Here is a 20,416-nt window from a genome sequence, read left to right on the forward strand (position 1 = left end):
TACAGGGGGAAAAAAAGGCAGGAAGTACCAGTGAGAAAGCATACTTGATCACATGTACAAACATTGGAACACAATTTAACAATCTGGCTGACACACCCCCTAATGCATGAAGAGCAGAAAGCTTCTGCAGGCACATATCATTCCTCAGGCGCGTCACACCACACAAGGTTAATGTGATTTCCCACAGCAGCGCGAGCTCGCAAAGTGGATCACGCTTTATTTTAGACGGGCTACAGCGATGCATGGGAAGTACATGCACGCACACGCCTCGTGCTCCATGTGTGTGTGTGTGGTGTGCGTGTGTGAGGGGGTTGTAATGTTGGGGAGGAACATTTATAATGCAGATGTTGGGTTTTAAACTGGGTTTCACGGTTAAGACAGAGTACAACAGCAGCAGTGGGAAAAGTAATCTCCCCCAAGTTAAAAAAGTGAGTTTTAGTTGCTTTTATAAAGACAGAGGGTCTTCCATCCCAGAGACCAGACACAGGGCCAGTTGTGCAGAAACAGATTTAATGTAGCTTCCTCTCCCCGCCTGACTTAATTTTTATGCTTCGGCTGCTGGGAAAAGTCGGAGCAGACTTTTGGGGGATCTGGGAGCGGGATCTTCACGCTCACGCGCCACCTGCTGGACAAAAGAGGACTCGCTCCGGAGAAAGTCGTCACTACATCGGATTTGTTGGCAATGTTTTTTTTATTTACCTAGTGTTTTGGGACATTATGCAGTTATGTTATTACCAAGTATCCCATGATTGCTTTAGATTCATTGGATTTTACCCAGCAAGCTGCAAAAGACCCATTTGTACAGAACAGAAAACTCTGCAAATGTTGCGTCGTTATATTAAAAAACACTGGAATCATCGTTAATGCTATATGTAATATTATAGTATTTAGTATTACATTTGTTCAGACAGCCACCTAGTTTTTAAAATGTAGAACTCAAATTGGTTCGTTCATAACCTGCTTATTAGTATTTGACATACGGGTAAGACTATTACAATTTGTTTCATGTACATAAAGTATGAAGTGTCTGTTATTTATTCATCCACTGTACGCACATGTGAATGCATCTCGGAGGCACTGCCGATTGTCAAGTTCCATTATCTTCCACTACACATCAAGGGGAGAGTCTGTTCTGATCCCTTTCTCTCAATAATATGCACATGGCAGGAGGGCACGCATGAGGGAAAATAAAATCCTCTGTATAATCTTTGCCACACTTCTCCAATTCTAAAACAACCATACTATGTAATGACTTAATTCATGCAACAGCAATCTATAACAAGCACCAATCAACATGAATCTTTTATTTCCAGTTAATGCATTCCAACAGAAAATACACATAACAATGCTTATTAATATGACATCCCCATGATGCATGCACCCATAAGGATATTTGTGTGTTCTGTAAAATAAGGTGACCAAAAACATTTAACAAAACAAAAACCTAAAAGAGGCTTTAACATTCGATACAAGAAAATGTAAAGGCATTTATTGTAAACGTAACCTTGGAGATAACTGAAGAAAAGCTTTGCATTTCCTCCCTTCATGTTCCTTCTAGTGACTTGTATGAGGTGTGGCGCAACCTTGAAGCATCTACAACACCCACATTTAGCTCCCATCGCTCCACTGCCACTTTTGTAGAGAGGCTCAGAATCCAGGCCAAGTTAGATGGATGCTGCAGAGACTCCCTTGGTATACTGGCGCTAAAAAGGCAACCAGGTTTGTCCTTTTATATTTACAGATCCATCATTTCCTCCTCCAAAGTCTTTCCTCCGGTTTCAACGTACCGCTCTTGCACTCCAAGAGTACTGAGGCACTGTTAAGGAAATCATTCAGATTCAGGTTACTTCTTAGTATAATTCATTCAAGGTCATTATAAACACCAGAATATTCAGTCTTTCAGCCGCCTTTCCGTAAATCTTAAGGTTTGATTTTAAACCAGATGAGTCACTGTGAGTCACCGTAGAGATTAGGAAAGGATACGAGTCGAACTGGAAGTCGGCCCCCACAGCAGCTGACATCATGGCCTGCAGATTCCTCTCCTCCAGGTCTCCAAAGCAGAAGCCATTGGCCTTGTCGACCGTTCGTAAGACCTGAATCATGCTCTCTTTGTCCTGGAGACAGAAGGGAGAAGCATTTGAGCGTTTTCTATGACGGAAGATTTGCCAAAGAAGATTTGTAAAAAATAAAAATTGACTATTAACGATAACTTGATAATGTAGTGTTTTAAAGGTAATGCAATTCGGGTTCCTGAAATATCAGTATAACATACATATACACACACACACACACACACACACACACATATATATACATATATATATATATATATATATATATATATATATATTATATAATCCTATCAAGAGTCAGAGTTGATTTGTTTCACTTCCCTTTTGGAAATGAGTCCAGCCTGTTTATCGAGGTATTTAGTATTTAGAGAGAAGCTACACATGCAAATAAAGCCATCAAATCAAAAACTTCCTCTGGTGCTCAGAGTTTAGCATATTGTCCTTCTCAAGGTCAAAAGTACGAGTTTTTGCTCTTTTAAATTTGCTGTTTAAGTACCATTGGTAACCTAGGAAACCGGAGGCTGCTTCATTCTAAGGGGGTAGAAAAGACAGAGCAGCTTCAAGGCTCTTTTTTTTTTAGCATGATGGAAGCAAGAGTGCCAACCTGCCATTTGTATGAATTAATAGTCCCATATGCAGTAATGGCACAGCAGTCTAGACTCCTTTCTCTGGGTACACAGACAGCATCAGATCCGTCTCCATGAGGAAATAATGCCAGGGAGCGAATAAAGTGCAGACAGCCCACTCCCCTTTTAACAGTCCAATCCATCTGCAGGAAATTGATCCAGTGCGAAATTTAAAATGCTAAAAATGATTTATGATTTCACCTGTTGAGGAGAGGAAATGTGTCTTGAGTGATTTTTAGAAATGTCATTTGGCATAGGTGACTAAATAATAGAGTTTGACATGTTCAGCTAGTTCTACTTAGTGTGGATGTTCTGTGGGTCCTAAGCCGCCCAATGACTCATCTACAATAATATAATTCTGATGTTCTGTGGGTCTAATATAATGAAGGTATTCGTATTACGCTGTGCACTCATCATCCCTCAGTGGCTGTTCATCAGTCCACAGAATGGAAATATAACATGAGAATAACAATTAATGAATATTTGGTGTCAAATATGTATTACTCTAAAACAAAAAGCGTGTGTACTCTAGAAACTGAGCCGTCAAAGCTTCATTTCTGCATGTATGGCATGTTTGATATAGCTGGTCAGGCTTCATTAGATCTGTGAGTTTGGGATTTAGCTCAAAGCTGACTTGACATTTGGTAATCACTGAGCAATAACCTGCTTTAAAAGAAAAGGGAGCTTTGTGTGTAGCCGTGTGCAGTATACAGTCGATCAGTGGTAACTTTCCTGCAGCAACAACCAGGTCAAAGTCTTTGTGTTAGAATAATGGCTGCACTTTGAGAGAAAATATATAATATTTTATATCTGAAATAACTAAAAGCTGGTACAGCATACAACCTATATAAGTTACTTTTTATTTAATTATTCTACATTCAGAAGGTTGATGATGTACAACTGGCCTCTAAATTAGCTCGAGCCACCTTCTCCCGTTCTGAATCAGGAGAAGCTCAGTGATTACACTTTTCATTTAATGAAGCATATTTTAATTAGAATGATAGCAATATTAGGTCTTATTGACGTGCATGTACCACCAGCAGTGTAAAATGTATTGAACCTGAGGGTCATTCTTTGAAATATGGAACAATAAATGATTCAAAAACAGCAAACGGTGATGATACCTGAACACTGAGAGGCACAAAGGAGACGAGGCTGTAATCTTGTATGACCTCTGCCAACTTTTCATTGAGACGGTGGAACTTTTTAAAGAAGGGGTCTGCGGCGAGGTGATCGAGAAGATAGGTCAGGTCCATGACCTCTGTGTAGAAGTCAAGGTTGAAGGCTGCACAAGAATATGAATAAGGAAAAATGTCAGCATGGTACATCACATTATGAGAGTGGAAACATTTTTGTTTGAGGGAGAGCCGGTAGCCTTTAACTCACCCAGTTTACCATACTGCTCAATCAAGTCTATCTTGGAGAGGATGTTGATATGGGGGAGCTCCACGTGCAGCATGGTGGACAGGGAGGTTAACAGCACAGAGATGAACTTGGCCGGGTCCCCGCAGTAGTGAGAGTCCACCAGGTGCACGGCCGCCAGCTTAGAGAAGGAGAGAAAGGGTGTGAGGGTCACCTGTGTTAACATTGCACATTCACAAGGACTGTGCAGGCAATGCGTCAGAGGACGTCATCGCTCCCCATCTCCTGATTAGTTTGAGAAGCTCACCCTAAAATTCCACTTGGCCAGCTGTGAGAATATATTCTTGACTGAATTCTGGTGGGTGTAGAGCTCCACCTGTCCAGGGCAGTCAAACAGGAAGTAGGAGTCACCGTGCTCCTTCAGCTTGTCCTGCAGCCAGTCCATGTTGGCTTCCACGTACTCCATGGAGTAGAGGAGCCCGCCGTTGGGTCCGAGCTTCAAGCCCTCCATGACGTCATCCAGAGCGACCAGCTCCGCGATGTCCACCGCGCAGGGATACGGCAGCCCTTCGTTGGCGGGGTCCATGTTCACCACGACCACCTTGCGTCCGAGCTGAGTCATGAACTCCTGCATGGCCCGACAGTAGGTGGTTTTTCCGGAGCCCGGAGGTCCGATGACCACCTGGCCGAAGCGCAGGGAGGACGCTGATCCCGCCTGACTGGACATGGTGTCAATGGCTCACATTAGCCGGGACCAGGGTGTCAAGAGGGGCCCACATGGGATGAGCAGGGAATCAGCCTCCAGGTCGTTACCTTAGGGGGGGTCAGTCGGCGTCAGATATTAGCACGTAAACGCCACCTTAACAAGCATTAACGTTTGCAAAACAAAAACCGTGAATACTTAATAAGCAGGAGTCGAGAACTCTGTGTAAATTCATGTGTGGCCATGGAGAAGTCGAACTAGTGTTAGCGACATTTTCTGTGACGACGTTTGAGACTTTTATTGGCAAATTATTGGAACAAGTACTGATGGATAATTACCGTTTGCCGCCGTTACGTTTGCATGCGTACATCGGCTGCTAACCGGCTACGCTACTAAGTACTTCCGGGTTACGTAACCGAGATGTCAGAATAAAAGCAGTGTTTTTTTATTTCAGACTCAAGGTCCAGGTAGTACAACAAACATTAAATAGAATAAAAATACACACAAAAGCACAATTAAAATACATAGACCTACCAATGCTTTATAAATAGACAGCTGTACCAATGTCTCCACAGCTGGGACTGGTAGCATGTAGTACTAACTTTATGTTTGCTAAAACCAAGATGATATCATTTTCATGGTCATTAACTCGACAGATACATTTATACATAAGATTTCTTAAAAACAGTTTGGAAAGTATTAACTCAGCCACAAACATTTCACTCGCACTACACCATCTCAGTCTCTTCAGTAATATTCTCATGGCGTCATTATAAGCTACTTGAAGTCTCTGTAGGCTTGCTTTTTTTGTAATTAGATAGAACTTAACATATTACGTGTGCCTAAAAGTCACACTGCATCCTTAATACACACCATGAAGTTCCATAACAATATTGAGATATGAAAATATGTGTTTTAGTGAGTCTGCAATTTGAGATATTGCATAATCTTATAAAAGACAAAATCAGCACAAGTGAATGAAAGGTTTAAAAAAAGCTTTAATAACACAGTTATAAAAATATACAAGGACAAAATCTGTGGCGTAACAATAATTTAACTGTTATCGTCGTGGTCCAATGGTGCCACCTGGCTGCCAGCCTCTGTACTTCATACTAGTGTTTGGGTGACGTCTCAGCAAGGTGTCCCCTTCATCAATGATTTTGGGTTTGTCATACACTGTAGTTATATGAAACTCTGTCCTGGCCTTTTTTACAGGATTTAAGAAAAGTTTCTCTCCATGATACCTGCAGAGAATAAATACATTAGCATCAGGACTTAAAACAGTATCCACATGCAAGCATTTAAATTTTTGTGACGTCGTTTCCTAGTTCATACGTACCCAAAGCCTCTTTTACAGTTGGGATGTTGGCCCTCACCCTCAAGGGCATCAGAGATCCCAATCTGACTGTTTCCCAATCCATCACCATCCTTCCAGCCCTGCTTTTCCATCAAACGACGACCAAAGCCCTAAAGAAAAAGTCAAAAAAAGTCAAAAATAATAATAATCTAATAGGCTATGGTAGAAAAGATGTAGTCAAATAATAGCCCATCTCGTTACCTTGGTACACTTCTCAAAGCTGCCAATAGACTGAGTGTGTCCAGATCTATCTTCAAGACCGTCCCTCATCCTTTTTTCATACCGCATTCGGACATAGTCACGGGCATCCATATCACCTCCATCTGTGAGAGGAAGAGCTGGGTTAAAGAAAAACTGATCCTGCAGAAATAATTCAGCTTGGTTCCCTTCGTCAATCAAGTTAATCACAGGTATAAAACAAATGTGGGATACCTTTATCATAGTAAACACTCATGTCCACATCCCAGTCGTCTGTCGTTTGTTCATCGAAATCTAAAAAGAAAAGCACAGGAGATATACATGTTATCAATGTCATCAAGGAAATACACTTTATTTAAAGTAGGAGTAGCTGTATATATATATATATATATATTTTTTTTTTTAAATCATAAATGTGCTTTGAATAGATTTAGATAAATTCTGCACACATCAAAGTTGATCTTTTAATATCTATTATTGTAATAGAAATTATGTTGGCAGATATAGACTAAACACAGCTAAAAATTATTGTTTTTGTTTGACTTCCCATACGCATGCATGCTGGCTAATGTTGTAAACATAAATCCGATAAGATGTGATTTTTTGTGTGTGTAAACATGTTATTATATATTTTAAGAGGTACATATAAAAGAGCTTCCTTTGGTAAGTGTGGAAAACGGCATGATTGTTTTTGTTGCGTACCTCCTTCTTCCTCCTGCCAGTATTGGGCGTCCGTGTAGAACACCAGGCCCGAGCCGCCCTTCTCCCACTTCAACTCAATCTCCTCTTCGAACAGCCGCTCTTTGCATCGCTCCTGGCTCGTCACGTCCTCATGCAAAGCCTCGTGGCGCTCCCAGTCCTCACAGCGGTCATCATCCTACAGCCAACACAATTAATACTTATCAAACTTTCAGTGAAGAGCTGGTGGGGACAAGTCAGTCTCCAGATGCTGTTATTAACTGTGCATTTATATTTTACTCATAAATATGAATGGATTTAAACCCACATCATCCGCACAGGACTGTGCATCCTCCTCTTCCTCCTCCTCCTCTTCTTCTTGCTCTTCCTTCTGTGGCTCATCTGTCTCTGTTGTTGCTGTGCGATCAAATAGCTGCCTCCGTCTTGACGATCGTGGGGGCAAAGTGCCAGGTCCTGCTATTTCATGTCCAGCAGCTGTCGTCACGGTCTCTTCTGTGGCTGGAAGAGTCCAGGTGTCCCAATAATGGAAAGGCACGTTGCCGTAACGACGGTTGGAGCCGGTCTTGGGGAAAGTGAGGCCCAACTTGCGGATGAGACGCGGAGGCAGTCGGCAGGACTGGATGAGCTGCAGGAACACTTTCACCGGTGTCCCTACGTTCCCATTCTGCATTAGAGCTGGTGGATTCAGCTCAGGTAGACTTTTGAGGTCAGCCTCTGTGAAACTCTCCGTCAAGGACACCCGGTGGCGCTGCTCGTGCTTTGATTTATAGGGGAACGACCCATCATCTGAAAGAATATTTAAAAAAAACAAAGTGATGTACAAGCAGCAATTACATGTCAGGTTGCAATTAAATAACAAAGACGGCACATTTGTAGTAACAAGCTGTAACACAAGGAAGCCATGTTATAGATGACATCTTTCTCTCACTTTGACTTTAGAGGTCGGTTTTCATTTAGAGGATGTTGTTGTGACTATAACATTGTCTTTGTGTCAGTTTTCTCACAGCTGCAGCAATGATCACTTATGTAATCTTCAACACACTTTTTAAGGACAAACATCCAACATTTGGTGGCTATACAATCGGCGGAGTGGCTTGTTTAATGGCACATTTTTGCCCAATCCCCGTCAGGTCTTCTTACAGGTCTATAAAACCAGCCACATTTGGAGGAGAATGACGTCACTGGTATGAAACTCTTCACTAACCGTTGTCGCGTGAAACCTTCACTCGTTTAATAACACAACGTCTCGCCAGCCAGTTCCCCTTCGGGTCGATCCAGTGGTTCCCCGAATACATCCGGACGAGTCTGTCGGCATCGTGAGCACGAAGCGAGGCGATGCAGCAGCACGTCTTGACCGTCTGCTTCTTCGGGTCGGCGTCCGGCGGTTTGGAGCTGCCCTCCTCGCCGTCGCTACACACGGGGTCCTCGGGCTCCCTGAGGACCTCCGGTCGATGTCGGTAGTGGAAACACTGGAAACCGCCGGCTTCTATGAACTGACTGAAATAGTTTCTCAAATCCGCGGAGCGTAAGGCAACAGGGATGTTGCTTATTGCCAAGTACACAGGAGATACGCTTTCAGAGTCCGCCATGATTGTTTTTTTTTCCTAGACAGCATACGTCATCAAAACGACTTTCAGAAAGGACGTCACTTCCGCGTCCGAAGACGTTCGAAAAAAGTTAATGCCCTGTGGTTACTTCTTTGCTCCTCCATAGAATATTATTTATCTTACACTATTATATATATATATATATATATATATATATATATATATATATATATATATAATGTGTATGTATATATATACACACACATATATATATATAATGTATATATGTAAGTATACTGTATGCGTTACTATCATACATTTTACAGCAAAACGAACAAAGACATGCAGTATATATATATATATATATATATATATATATATATATATATATATATATATATATATATATATGTGTATATATATACATATATATATGTGTATATATATACATATATATATGTATATATATACACATATATATGTATATATACATATATATATATATATATATATATATATGTATATATACATATATATGTAAGTATACTGTATGCATTACTATCATACATTTTACAGCAAAACGAACAAAGACATGCAGAGTTCCATGGTAAAAGATAAAGGCTACTGATAGAAGATACACTACCTCTGTGCTCAAAAGTAATGATTATATTTTTAGTTATATCTGTATCTGTCATGACAGTATGCTATATCTCTAATATCAAACCATATATCCCATTTAATTAAAAATGAATATAATTCTGAGGGGCTTGGCCCTATGTGCATTGTTGTTTCACCATGAAGTTGTTGCAGTCAAAACATCCCGGGTATCCAGGAAATTATATTTTTCAGAGATTGGACTAGAGTGATCGTCATGTCATCCACAGATAAACAAAGAGCAGTTTAGCCAATACAATGTCTCACTCGGCTTTATCGACCACATCAGTGGTGGAAGACCCAAAACCTCTCCAACAAGAAAAAAACAAACCAACAAAAAATGTACAAAGGGGGAAAATAGTAAAAATCCTTAGTACAGACATTTTTAGGCATCTACAAAAAATGAACATTCAACAAGCAACTCACTGAGCAGAACATTGATCCCTGTATCCTTGATCCGATTCAAAGTTAAAATGCTAAAAGGAGAAATGAAATTGTGAGACTCGAATGACAATTAAAAGACAGCATTTCTGGCTCTTAGTTTCAATTACATATCTATTTGATTTAGTCAAAAGGGCAGTAGTGAGATTATTGTTCTTTCCTTTAAGAAACACAACATATTTCACATTAGAACATTTTTAACCTCGTTCAGAGAGAGAATCAATAAATGTACTCAGCCAGAGTTCATTAACCCAAGCGAACTGTTCATCTGGCCTTCACCTTTGCTTGTGTCATTGTGTTTGATAGTAATAGGCAGTAAAACTAGAGTGGAGTGTCCGTACCCTGACATCACTTTACACATCATATTACACAGGTATTGTGCGTTAGTCATAGCCACCCTGCCTTGTCCATGCTAATCATACAACATATTACTGATAAGCAACTACATATGTTTGGAAATTACAGCTGAAAAAAACATGACACCAACTTTTCTAATAGACATGATTATAGAAGAAGTACACTTTAAAACATGTGTTTCATACACACAAGGGCCCTGCTGTGTCCGGGTATGCACCCAGAGTCCCACAAGTAGATGCTCCAAATAATCCATTTGTTCTGTAAAATAAAATACATATAAATAAACAGTGAGGAAGGAAGAACAGCCCTACCAAAATGACACCCTGTCACAAACAACACAAATCATTGGTCCCTGCACGGGAGTTTTGGCCTCAATCATAAAATGAAGATAACGATTTACAATTAAACTGTGGCGCTCTGTATTGTTTACTTCTTTTTTTCACATACCAATGCTGATAACATTGGTCACATTGGAGAATATGAAAATCATTAAAAACTGAAATGCTCCCTTCCATTGAACAAAATAAATTCTTAAATGAAGAAAGAAGAATTGCATTTAAAACCCCTGAAATACCGTGGTGTGCACACGTTTAAAAAATGTGTTTAAGTTTACTAACTTTATCTCAAAAGCTTATAAAATAATTATAATAACTGATTTCTCCATTATTTTGTGAATTTGTTTCAGCCTTATTCTTTTTAATGTTTCAACTCTAACTCAAAAATCATCAAACCGTATTGTTGGATTGGATCTAGCTGGATCATGGTGTCTCATAAGTTAATAATATGAATACATGTTTTGGTGAAGCTGAAAGAACTAAAAAAAGTGAATTGATGTGAAATTATGTTTTTCCCCCAACGATTGAAATGACCTCGCCACGGTGTAAGAATAACTGTCACCTTTGGGTTGACGATCTTCTGAGAACTGTCAGGCAAATGAACCTTCTCTGTATAGCAGTGGGTCAAGGTCAAGTGCCATGTCCCAGGCACGGTGTCAAGCACCAACAGAGAGTTCAATGACCTGCGAAAAGTCAAGCCAGGGGAAGAGCAAAAGTCAATATTTGGTAGAAAACCTCACCAGAAAAGCAAACAGTCTTTCAGTGGATATGTTGAACCAATTACCTTCAAAATTATGCAACGCTTGGCCTATAAATTATAATCATAGTCTTAACTCTAAAATGCTATTACAGTCAAGTGTCTTCATACATTTATGTGTATTTTAATACTATTTTAGTATACAATCTCCTGAAGGGTGCTAGTCATGCTTCATCGGTTTCCCTTGCCTGATCCCAGAATACCGCAGTATATGAAGGCCATTATATTTTTACTGTCTTGGAGGAGATAAGCGTCCGTCCTCCGTGTCCGTCTCTGCCTGCTCCAAACGACTATAAACACAAGGCTTATCACGAGCGTTTACAACTGTCAGCTCGCTTCATGAAGCTTGAGCTACAAGTCACTTTGATGGAATGATCACATTCTAGAAGATAACTTCACGTGTTTGTTTTTTTTTAATCATACATTCAAATGAATAACCACTGTAGTGTATCATAATGAGATCACTCCAGGAAAGAAGAGGAGGGTGGTAACCTCTTCTGGATAATTTGTTGAAGGGTTAAGTAAAGAGACTGATGAAATAAAACAAACATTCGGTGGCTGGTGCTGCCATTAGTGTGTGGCTCGTAATCTCTTTATTGCAGTCATTTACTCGATGAACTGACCTTGACTCTGTGGTTCAGGACTTCTTCTGAAACTTCCAGAATGATGCTTCCAGGCTCCGTGGCTTGTGCTGCAGGTGACCCCACAAAAATGCCAGCTGTGGAAAACGTTTAGTTGGTTCACGGGGCTAAATGTCAAAACCTAAAGAACTTGCCATTGAAAATGAGATGCCTGTTTATTTGTGACAACAATAAAGTAAGTTAATTAGCTTATCAGGTTCAAGCCTCCGTGCTAGGCACAGGGAAGATAACAAATTAGGGTTTATTTAATTTGAACGCTGTACCGCCTGTTACAAACGCCATAAACTGGAATTCCTTTCTTCCACGTGACCAACTTTGATTGTTTTAGAATTAAAAAAAGCTCTCTCTATTTTTGGTATCACTGTAATGAATCAAGCAGGAACACAACTGAGGAGCTGCCAATGGAAAAGGCAAAAATGTTTTTTTATATATTATTTTAACTAAATCGACGACCTTCAGTGGTATCGATCCGTCTGTCAGCCAGCCACTTACAGTGTTGTGTTGTTTTTATTGTGTATACTGTACACAATGTTGTCCACCACTTTGGTCCAGACAGAAATATCTCAACATACAGTATAGACACGTATGATCCCAGAGGATGAATCCTGCAGACTTTGGGTCCCCTGAACTTCCCTTTTGTACCACAATGAGGTTGTTTTATTGTCTCATAACTGGATGGATTGCCGATAAAATTCGGACATACCGTAATGTCCCCGTTAGGATGAATTCTAATAACCTCAAATCATAAATTATCCGCTGTACTTTGTGTTTAGTGCTGATAACCAAATGTTAATATGCAAAACTAATATGGTGAAAATGGTTATAAAATCATGTACCTGCTTAGCATCAGTAGGTTAGTGTTTCAGCATTAGGACGTTTAGTTCAAAGCAGCACTGTGTCTATGTACGGCCTCAAAGTGCTACTAGCATGGCGATACAACTTGTTAGACTCCAATTACATTTACAGAAAGCATACATTAACAATTAGCTGAAACTTTTAAATATATAACCAAAAAATAAGATTATTTCTTCTTTGTCTCTGGTGTTTAGAGGAACTAGCAACCTCAGTAGCATTTCTAAAATCCTGTATTTTTGTTTTTGTTTTAATCAATATCAAAGAAAAGAGGATGAGCAGTTTTATACCACCAATTTAGATTAAAAAAAGACGTCCAGTCCCTGTTCCGAGGTCACAATCGGATACATTTATTTCAAAAGCAAAACAAAACTTGATTCACCTCATGAGGACATAACTTACAGGTCAATGGCCCCGCTCAGCTCTGGCCCCTTTCCAGCTCTCCAGGTGTGAGCTGGCAGTCTGCAGTCCTTGGTAGCTTGGTACTGCCTGGGTTAATGACACCGGCTACAAGATAAGGCCCAACCCTCTCCATGTCCAGGCGTTACTCCTCCAGTTCCTTTTCATTGAGAAAAGCTTATCAGTTTCCCAGGGTTATTCCATCAGTCACCTGGCAGAGGGCACGGTTGTTTTTCACAGAAACCGTATTGACAAGTCAAGGTCTACTTAGCGGGGCGGGTTGGACTTATAAATACAGGGACACTGGAGGAAGCAGCAGCACTCACAAGTTCTTGCAGAGCTCATCAGTTTACATTTGACGACACAGATCTCTACAGCCTATACAAATGGATAACAGGTGTCATTGCGCAGCTAACAGCGACACGCTTTCGAATCCTATCCTCTACAACATCCTGAGCCAAATGGATAGCAGCATACCAAGCCAAAACGGCTTCAACTACAACTCAATGACTCACAGATGCAACTGTGAGCTGCGACGGACAGTATGCTTGAAAAGGCCCTCGGAGATCTGCAAAGAAGCGTCAGCAGTTCTGATCAAAACGGTCCATTTCATGAAGAACTTACCGGCTTTCAACCAGATGCCACCAAACGACCAGTTCTCACTTCTCAAAAGCTGCTGGGCGCCGCTCTTTATTTTGGGTCTGGCCCAGGAGCATGTGGACTTCGAGGTGACGGACACACCGGCTGACAGCATGCTGAAAAAGATTCTCCTAAACCGTCAGGAGAGCTGTGAGATGGAGAGGGAGCAGCCCACCATGGCCGGCGTCAGCAAACTACAGTCCTGCCTCAAAAAGTTTTGGAGCTTGGATTTGAGTCCAAAGGAGTATGCATACCTCAAAGGGATCACAATATTTAATCCAGGTATGTTGGATGTAGAAATGACAACACTTGGTTCTCTTGCTGGAAGAACGCTGCAAACATTGTACATGTATGTTTCAGTATTTAATGTCTTGCCTTTACACCCAACAGATGTCCCAGACTTAAAGGCGGCTCTGTTTGTTGAAGGCTTGCAACAGGAGGCTCAGCACGCCCTGAGCGAGGTGGTCCAGCTCCTTCACCCAGGGGACCGGGATCGCTTTGCTCGAATCCTCCTCACAGCCTCCATGCTGCAGAGCATCACACCGAGCCTCATCGCTGAACTCTTCTTCCGGCCCGTGACGGGCCAGGCGGACCTGCTGGAGCTGTTGGTCGACATGCTCTTCTGCAGATAGAAGAGGACCGGTGGACTGAATCCAATGATTTTTTTACTGTTGCTTATCGTTGACCGACCCAAAGCAAATGCCTGAAAGTGGACCGCAGAAGAAAAGCACTTACAATAGCCGATCTTAACGATGTGAATTGGTGAACAAGAGACTGTGAATGACTTCCATTCACATTGAAGCTCAGGTCACTTCAGGCCCAGTCTGAAAATCTATTTTCTGCTGAAGTTGAAAGATTTGACCTTTAACACACAGAACACACTGTATTTTATGTTGAAGGTCTTTTCTGTTTGCTTCAATGTTGTAAATAAATGCTGCGATAACAGAACATTTCAAATAAATATATTTTTGTACGTGAACGTAATAGTGAAGATCTGTTTCCATCTTTTCAAAACACTCACAGCAAGACAGAATATCTGCTTTTAGCACCGGATAGAGACTCTGTTATGGACACCTTCAACCTAACAGCTCACTGGGCAAATTATTTTCAAGTTGTCTCTAGAAACACTTAAAATATAGATGATTTGAAGAGTTGTTTCCGTCATACGAGAAGCATAAAGAAACGGGAACATGCATTGTACTGGTCCTCCAGTGTGACGGGTGTTTTTTCCCCCCACAAATTTTGAAGTAACTCTAATAATGTAAGTTTTAAACCCAGTAAGCGACAGTCTGTCATCGTTAGTGTTGGAGGAAACTCACGAGAAACTACACCCGATTCATGCCAGGTTCACCGCCATGTTCTTCCAGACTGTTGAACCCAAAGGGAAGTGTTGCATATTAAATCATAGGTGAGTATTTTTCTTTCTAGAGTTCATAATCATGTGAAAGTGTTACCACCTGACCAAAGCTAGAGAAACTGAGAACTACAGGGAAGTAACTCCGCTTTCATGTTTCTATTGTGGCCATGTGCTTTGTCTCCCTCTCATGGAAAAGAGTGAAAGTCACATGTTTACGCTTGAGAAACTATAATCCCACAGAAGCATTCACAAGTGAAATAAACCTGAACCCTGATATATTTGTCACATACACAAATGTTTAACAAAATAAAAGCCCTACACAAAACACAATTAGCACAGTTTTTAATGCACTAAAGTGGATTAAATATGTGAATGCTTAATAAACCATCCGAAGAAATAAAATCCCAACGCACTGTTAACAATCTGCAGGCTGGATATTTGATAGAGAACGAGCCCTCTCGATCGCCCCAGCCTGTGGTATGCTCGTTGTGAAACAGTGAGCTTTTGCATGACACCTCATACAGGTAAAACAGGAATGTGCTGGCGGGGGCAGAGAGCCAGAGGAAACGGGGTTACGCAGGGCGACTGCAGCGCACCACAAACACTAACATCAGGCTCGACATTTCACACAGAAGAATTCAGATGAATTGCTCATTTTAGGTTTTCTGGGATTAGTCGAGTAGATTTTATAATTCTACAAATAAGCGAAACATCTCGTCATCTATTTTCAGTAGAAATTAATGCTTCAAGAACATTGGAGAATCCTTCTCTTGATCATGCGGCGATCTGCTTTGTTGTGCTGTTCAAGTCGTCTGAAGTCTTCATATTGGTTTTCATATGTGGTGCCCATGATATGAAAAAATATTACATTTTACTAAGTTAACCGATGCAACATGTAAGGGGCCAACTACTTTTAAGACTATAATATATCTTAAAATAAACATTATTAGTTTCATATAGTTAACATTTATTTGACTTAACGTGTCTTGAACACTTCTGATTTTCCATTTCCAATAAATGACAAAGACAAAGCCCAGGATTTTATTTCCTTTTTGTCAGAACCCGCCAAACAAGTTATTTCTTTTGCTGAGGGCGGAAAAAGCCTTCCTGGCACAACACAGTGACCTCGGGGAGATGAGCTTGACAACAATAATCCAAAGAGAGAAAGAGGAAAAGTAACTAGTAGCTATAGGATTCAAGCTCACAAAATGAGAACTAGACAACTTCTGTATTTCCTTATTGAATGCACATGAAAAAGGCATAAACAAGCTTTTTTTATTTTTTGTTAAAAACAAGACTTATCTGTGAATTAAAAAAAACGGTGGCCAATACCACAAATGGTTTAAAAACCCAGAGAGTAACATTGACATAAGAATATGTACATCAAAATATGGCTTAACAATGCAGTTTTCAGGTCAAGACATGCTTTCAAGGAGTCTAAATGGCAGGAGTCAATAAGCCCATATATACATACGGTACGTGCACAATGACTTGCATAAACAATCACACACAAGAATAAGGACGGCTACGTTACCATCAGTCTCTATCCTCTGACACTCACTGCTGAGATTGCATGGAGTGTAGTCGTGTTTCTTTTTCCGAAAACAACATATGTGCATGCATACAAATACATAGAGACTGGCATTGCCTTTCCTGTGTAAAAAAAAACAACAAAAATACACACAGCAATTGTTTCCTCTGTGGGACGTTTGCTGGATAAAAAAAAAAAAAAGGTCTACAAATGTAAATGGCACTCCAATAGCAAACATTAGCCGGGCCACTAAAAGCAGAAGTACCACCGCCCCTGGTAAAAAAGGTGCTTCACATAGTAACAGCAACAAAAATAAAATTATAGCAGAAGTATATCATTGTCCATCTGGTTGGCTACGTCCCCGGTCAGTACAGGTACGTCTGTATCTGTGTCACCCTTCAGAGCAGAAGAGGAGCGCCTGAAGAGTCTGTCTCGGTGTCATGATGGTAGGGCGAGTAGGCTGTGGTGGTGCTGGAGGAGTAATCTGTGAGAGAAGGAGCTTTATTTAAAACAAAATATATATAGCCCTAAGACAACGAGCCGATACAGTAGAGGTTCCATTTCATGCACAAATGTAAAACCCGGGACACTGACGTATTGCCAGGTCTCGATGTGAAAGCTGTGGGAACACAATGCGGTGTACCCTCATTCAAAAGACATGTAACGGGACACCCAGTCCTTCTAACCGCCTCCCCGCGGTACAACAACGGCAAAGAGGCTGCGGCGCGCTAATCCATCTGTAACCCAAGTTGTTCGCTAAAATTACACGATTAAGCATGGGTCGGTATGTGGCGTGCATATTTATTGTGACTCGACCTGCTGCTCGGAGCGGGTGGTGTAGCATGACCGCTGAGCGGGAAGGGAGAATGAGGCAGATTGATAGGTGGGTGTAAGGTGGCAAGAGAAGGGGGGCCGAGGGGGCTAATGAGTGAGGGATTATAATATGTGGAGAAAGCGGGCAGGAATGTGGGGCTTTCACTGGTTGAAGAGGTGTGTATGTTGCTGGAAAGTAGAGCGATAAAGCATACAGCAGGTACAATAGTTGGCCTGTGCCCCGCACACCGGGCTGGTAATTATACCTCAGTGACGAGGACAAATAAAAAACTCCATCTGCACAATGCATACAAATTAGCTGAATATTCATTTGCACAGTTCAATATTGTGCTAATAATTATATTTCCAATTTCTCACCACTAATAACACGTTTGCGCACTCTGCTGCCGACTGATCCTGGCTCTCATCCAACTCTTGAATCCTCATACATGCATCTACAATGAGCCCAAACAAGGAATGCACTCACTTCTCCCGCTGTAGTGCCTCATTTTCCTCGCCAGCTCGTCCGATGGCGTCTGCTCCGACACCTTCACCTCTGGAACTGTAGCGCGGGGGCAAGAAGAGCAAAGTGAGCGCAGGCAGACGAGGAGCTTCGACAGACATCAATGCACTCTCATTTTAGGATTAACCCGGTCACCCCGGCTATTGCGCAATATGTATTACGAGACAGTGTGTGCCTGTATCAACTTGCATCAGATTAACCAATCATTGTTAGGTCATTACCTGGTGTATTAGAGCTACAAAAGCAGCACCCCAACAGACACTATGAGTCATTTAGGGAAGACAAATGAGAGGATTGGTATATTTGGTATGTGGCAGCCAGATGTGGGGGGGGGAGGGGAAATAGTTGACGTGCGGCATCTTATAAATAGGCACACAGCCGTAATTACGAATGATAATTGGTTTAAGATCTTACAGTCGATGCTCACGAAGGTGTTGGTCATGGTCTCATTGCCGCTGTCAGGGAGAGTCCCGTCGCTCCTCCCATTAGGCCGCTGTCCCGTCGACGGGTGGCTCTTGTTCCTCTTGCCCTTTCGCGTGCTGATGCGGATGACGCCGTGCACGAGCTTGCACTCGGCCTCCTGCTCCTCCAGGTTGTAGTCCTGAGCGATGCTGTAGATGAGCTCGCTGATCTCGTTGGTCTTGCGGGAGAAAGACGAGTCAGAGGTGCACTTGGCCAGCTGGTCAATCTGGTGCAGGGCGTAAAGCTCCAGCAGCTTCTTGGTGATGAGCGAGTCAATGTCTGTGCCCGTGTCACTCAGGTCGTCCAAGTCATAGTCATCGCGGGATAACAGGCTGGTGTTGCTCACGGGCCGCTGGCTTTCCCCTTTGCCGGGCGCACGGGTTCGTTTTGGGGCAGCAACCGGATACCTCACCGTTTTACCGGCGATGCGCACATCCGGGTAGCGGAAGCTGTCACTCGCGGGCAACTTGGAGGCTTTCGTCGACTTGCTGGACTCCAAAGGGACGCCACAAGTGGGATTGGTCACAGCCATGCCGTTAGGAGGGTGAGGGTGAGGCTCACCGCCTGCTTTCGGGGGGTGGTCCGTGGAGCTCTCGTTAACGGGCAGACAGGGCTCTCGGCTGCCATAAAATCCACAGGTCAGCACGCAGCAGATGAGAGCCTTACAGCCAGTCCAGCCCATGGAGGCGCAGGAGCCACAGGCACGTCTGCCGGCGGGCGCGCTGTCCGCCGACCCGGGGATAAATCCTATAGTCTCCGAGCCGCGACCCGTGCCGTTTCGCGGCTGGCCTCTGCTGCGACCATACTTGTTCTCCGAATACCGGGTGTGTTCAGTGTGGTGCTCATGCAGGTGCTCCCCGTGAGGATCCTTGTAGGAGTCTTGGCTGGTCGCGCTCTCCCTGGATATAGTCCGGGTGGCCCGGTACTTGTCCGCCCTGGAGCCGGCGACGTGGTGTTTGTGGTGGCGGGACACCTGGGGAGCCCCTGTGCTGTGGCCAGGCATGGCTCAGAACACCTGGGACCTGGTGTGGGAGAGGCACGTTCAGCAATAATAACCAGGTGCAAACCTTTCCACACATACGTGCAGCATTAAACGCACCATGACACGTTCAATTAGCCTGCGCAACAGAGTAAACACGAGCTCCCCGGAAACTCTGAGGATGTAAATAAACTGGAGTGCATTGATTGCTGGCCGGATCTTTTATTTGGCTCATTTGGTCGCGCTTTTGGCCTACAGTGCATGTGCAGAAACACGCCAGACCCGAACTCATTCAACATTAAAAATGAGTTTAATTTGACTTACCGCATAAGAGGAAACACTTGTGGTCGTCTTTTATCTCAGATACTTTGTTCGGCGAGCAGACCGCGGAAGTCTCGCAGAGAAAACTTCTCCCAGCGCTTCGAACAAACCGAGAAGGAAAGACGGATTTCGACCGCCCACAGGTTTCCAGGTGACTTAACTTCCACAAAACAACACACCTCGCGACACCTTCAGTCGGCGGCCTCGACCCAACGACGCGACGCGGCTCCTTCGCGTCGTCTGCGCTTCTTGAAAAGCTCTTGTTGTGCCGCCGCGAGTCTCCCAATGTTTGGCTAATACCTGCGGCTACAGCTAATCCCAGGTCCTACACCCACCCACAGGTGAGTCGTGACGTCACGCGAGGCGGATATAAAAGCGCAGGAGGAGGGAAGAAGGAAGGCAACCAAAAGAGAAACGGGGCATCAAAATAAATAGAAGAAGACGGTTAAAAAAAGAGAGACGAGGACGAAAACAGCTGCAAAACTAAAACTTCTGATGCCAGGTTGTAATTTGGTATCACGTGATACAAAATAACTGATGGTGAAATGGGAAAAATGTGACAACACACACACACACACATGCACTCGGAGGTGCACAGCTGCAGAGCCAGCAGGTGTTTTCCAAGCAATATCTTTCATTCTGCCCTATTTTGTTCCCTCAATTGAAACACTTAATCACCCACTATGTGAACTGAAAAAGTAGAGCCACCTCACCTTGAGAGAAATATGAGTCTGTGCAGCGTGGTGCACTGCAGTCTCAATAAAGCAGTGGGAACCAAATGCACAAAAAGT

General features: G+C 42.6%; 4 protein-coding genes across 4 annotated transcripts; 1 reads left to right on the top strand and 3 right to left on the bottom strand.

The window, feature by feature from the left end:
* Nucleotides 1-1,322: 1,322 nt before the first annotated feature.
* Nucleotides 1,323-4,787, bottom strand: gpn2 (GPN-loop GTPase 2; the record flags this gene model as incomplete). Its single annotated transcript, XM_079227965.1, has 5 exons — nucleotides 1,323-1,808; nucleotides 1,984-2,114; nucleotides 3,823-3,983; nucleotides 4,085-4,241; nucleotides 4,368-4,787. 5 exons carry the CDS (start codon nucleotides 4,785-4,787, stop codon nucleotides 1,736-1,738), a joined length of 942 nt encoding a protein of 313 aa, XP_079084091.1. The 3' UTR covers nucleotides 1,323-1,735.
* A 956-nt stretch (nucleotides 4,788-5,743) lies between these two features.
* Nucleotides 5,744-8,606, bottom strand: gpatch3 (G patch domain containing 3; the record flags this gene model as incomplete). The annotated part of the gene is made up of 7 exons (XM_079226932.1): nucleotides 5,744-6,007; nucleotides 6,103-6,230; nucleotides 6,322-6,443; nucleotides 6,553-6,612; nucleotides 7,021-7,195; nucleotides 7,325-7,803; nucleotides 8,222-8,606. The coding sequence occupies 7 exons, from the start codon at nucleotides 8,604-8,606 to the stop codon at nucleotides 5,824-5,826; spliced, it is 1,533 nt and encodes a 510-aa protein (XP_079083058.1). The 3' UTR covers nucleotides 5,744-5,823.
* Nucleotides 8,607-13,386: 4,780 nt separating this feature from the next.
* Nucleotides 13,387-14,271, top strand: nr0b2a (nuclear receptor subfamily 0, group B, member 2a; the record flags this gene model as incomplete). The annotated part of the gene is made up of 2 exons (XM_079227062.1): nucleotides 13,387-13,921; nucleotides 14,030-14,271. The coding sequence occupies 2 exons, from the start codon at nucleotides 13,387-13,389 to the stop codon at nucleotides 14,269-14,271; spliced, it is 777 nt and encodes a 258-aa protein (XP_079083188.1).
* Nucleotides 14,272-16,090: 1,819 nt separating this feature from the next.
* kdf1a (keratinocyte differentiation factor 1a) lies at nucleotides 16,091-19,328 on the bottom strand (the record flags this gene model as incomplete). Its single annotated transcript, XM_079227035.1, has 3 exons — nucleotides 16,091-17,011; nucleotides 17,828-17,902; nucleotides 18,278-19,328. The coding sequence occupies 3 exons, from the start codon at nucleotides 19,326-19,328 to the stop codon at nucleotides 16,926-16,928; spliced, it is 1,212 nt and encodes a 403-aa protein (XP_079083161.1). The 3' UTR covers nucleotides 16,091-16,925.
* Nucleotides 19,329-20,416: the final 1,088 nt, after the last annotated feature.

The sequence above is a fragment of the Taurulus bubalis genome (assembly GCF_910589615.1).
Source record: "Taurulus bubalis genome assembly, chromosome: 12".
NCBI lineage: Eukaryota > Metazoa > Chordata > Actinopteri > Perciformes > Cottidae > Taurulus > Taurulus bubalis.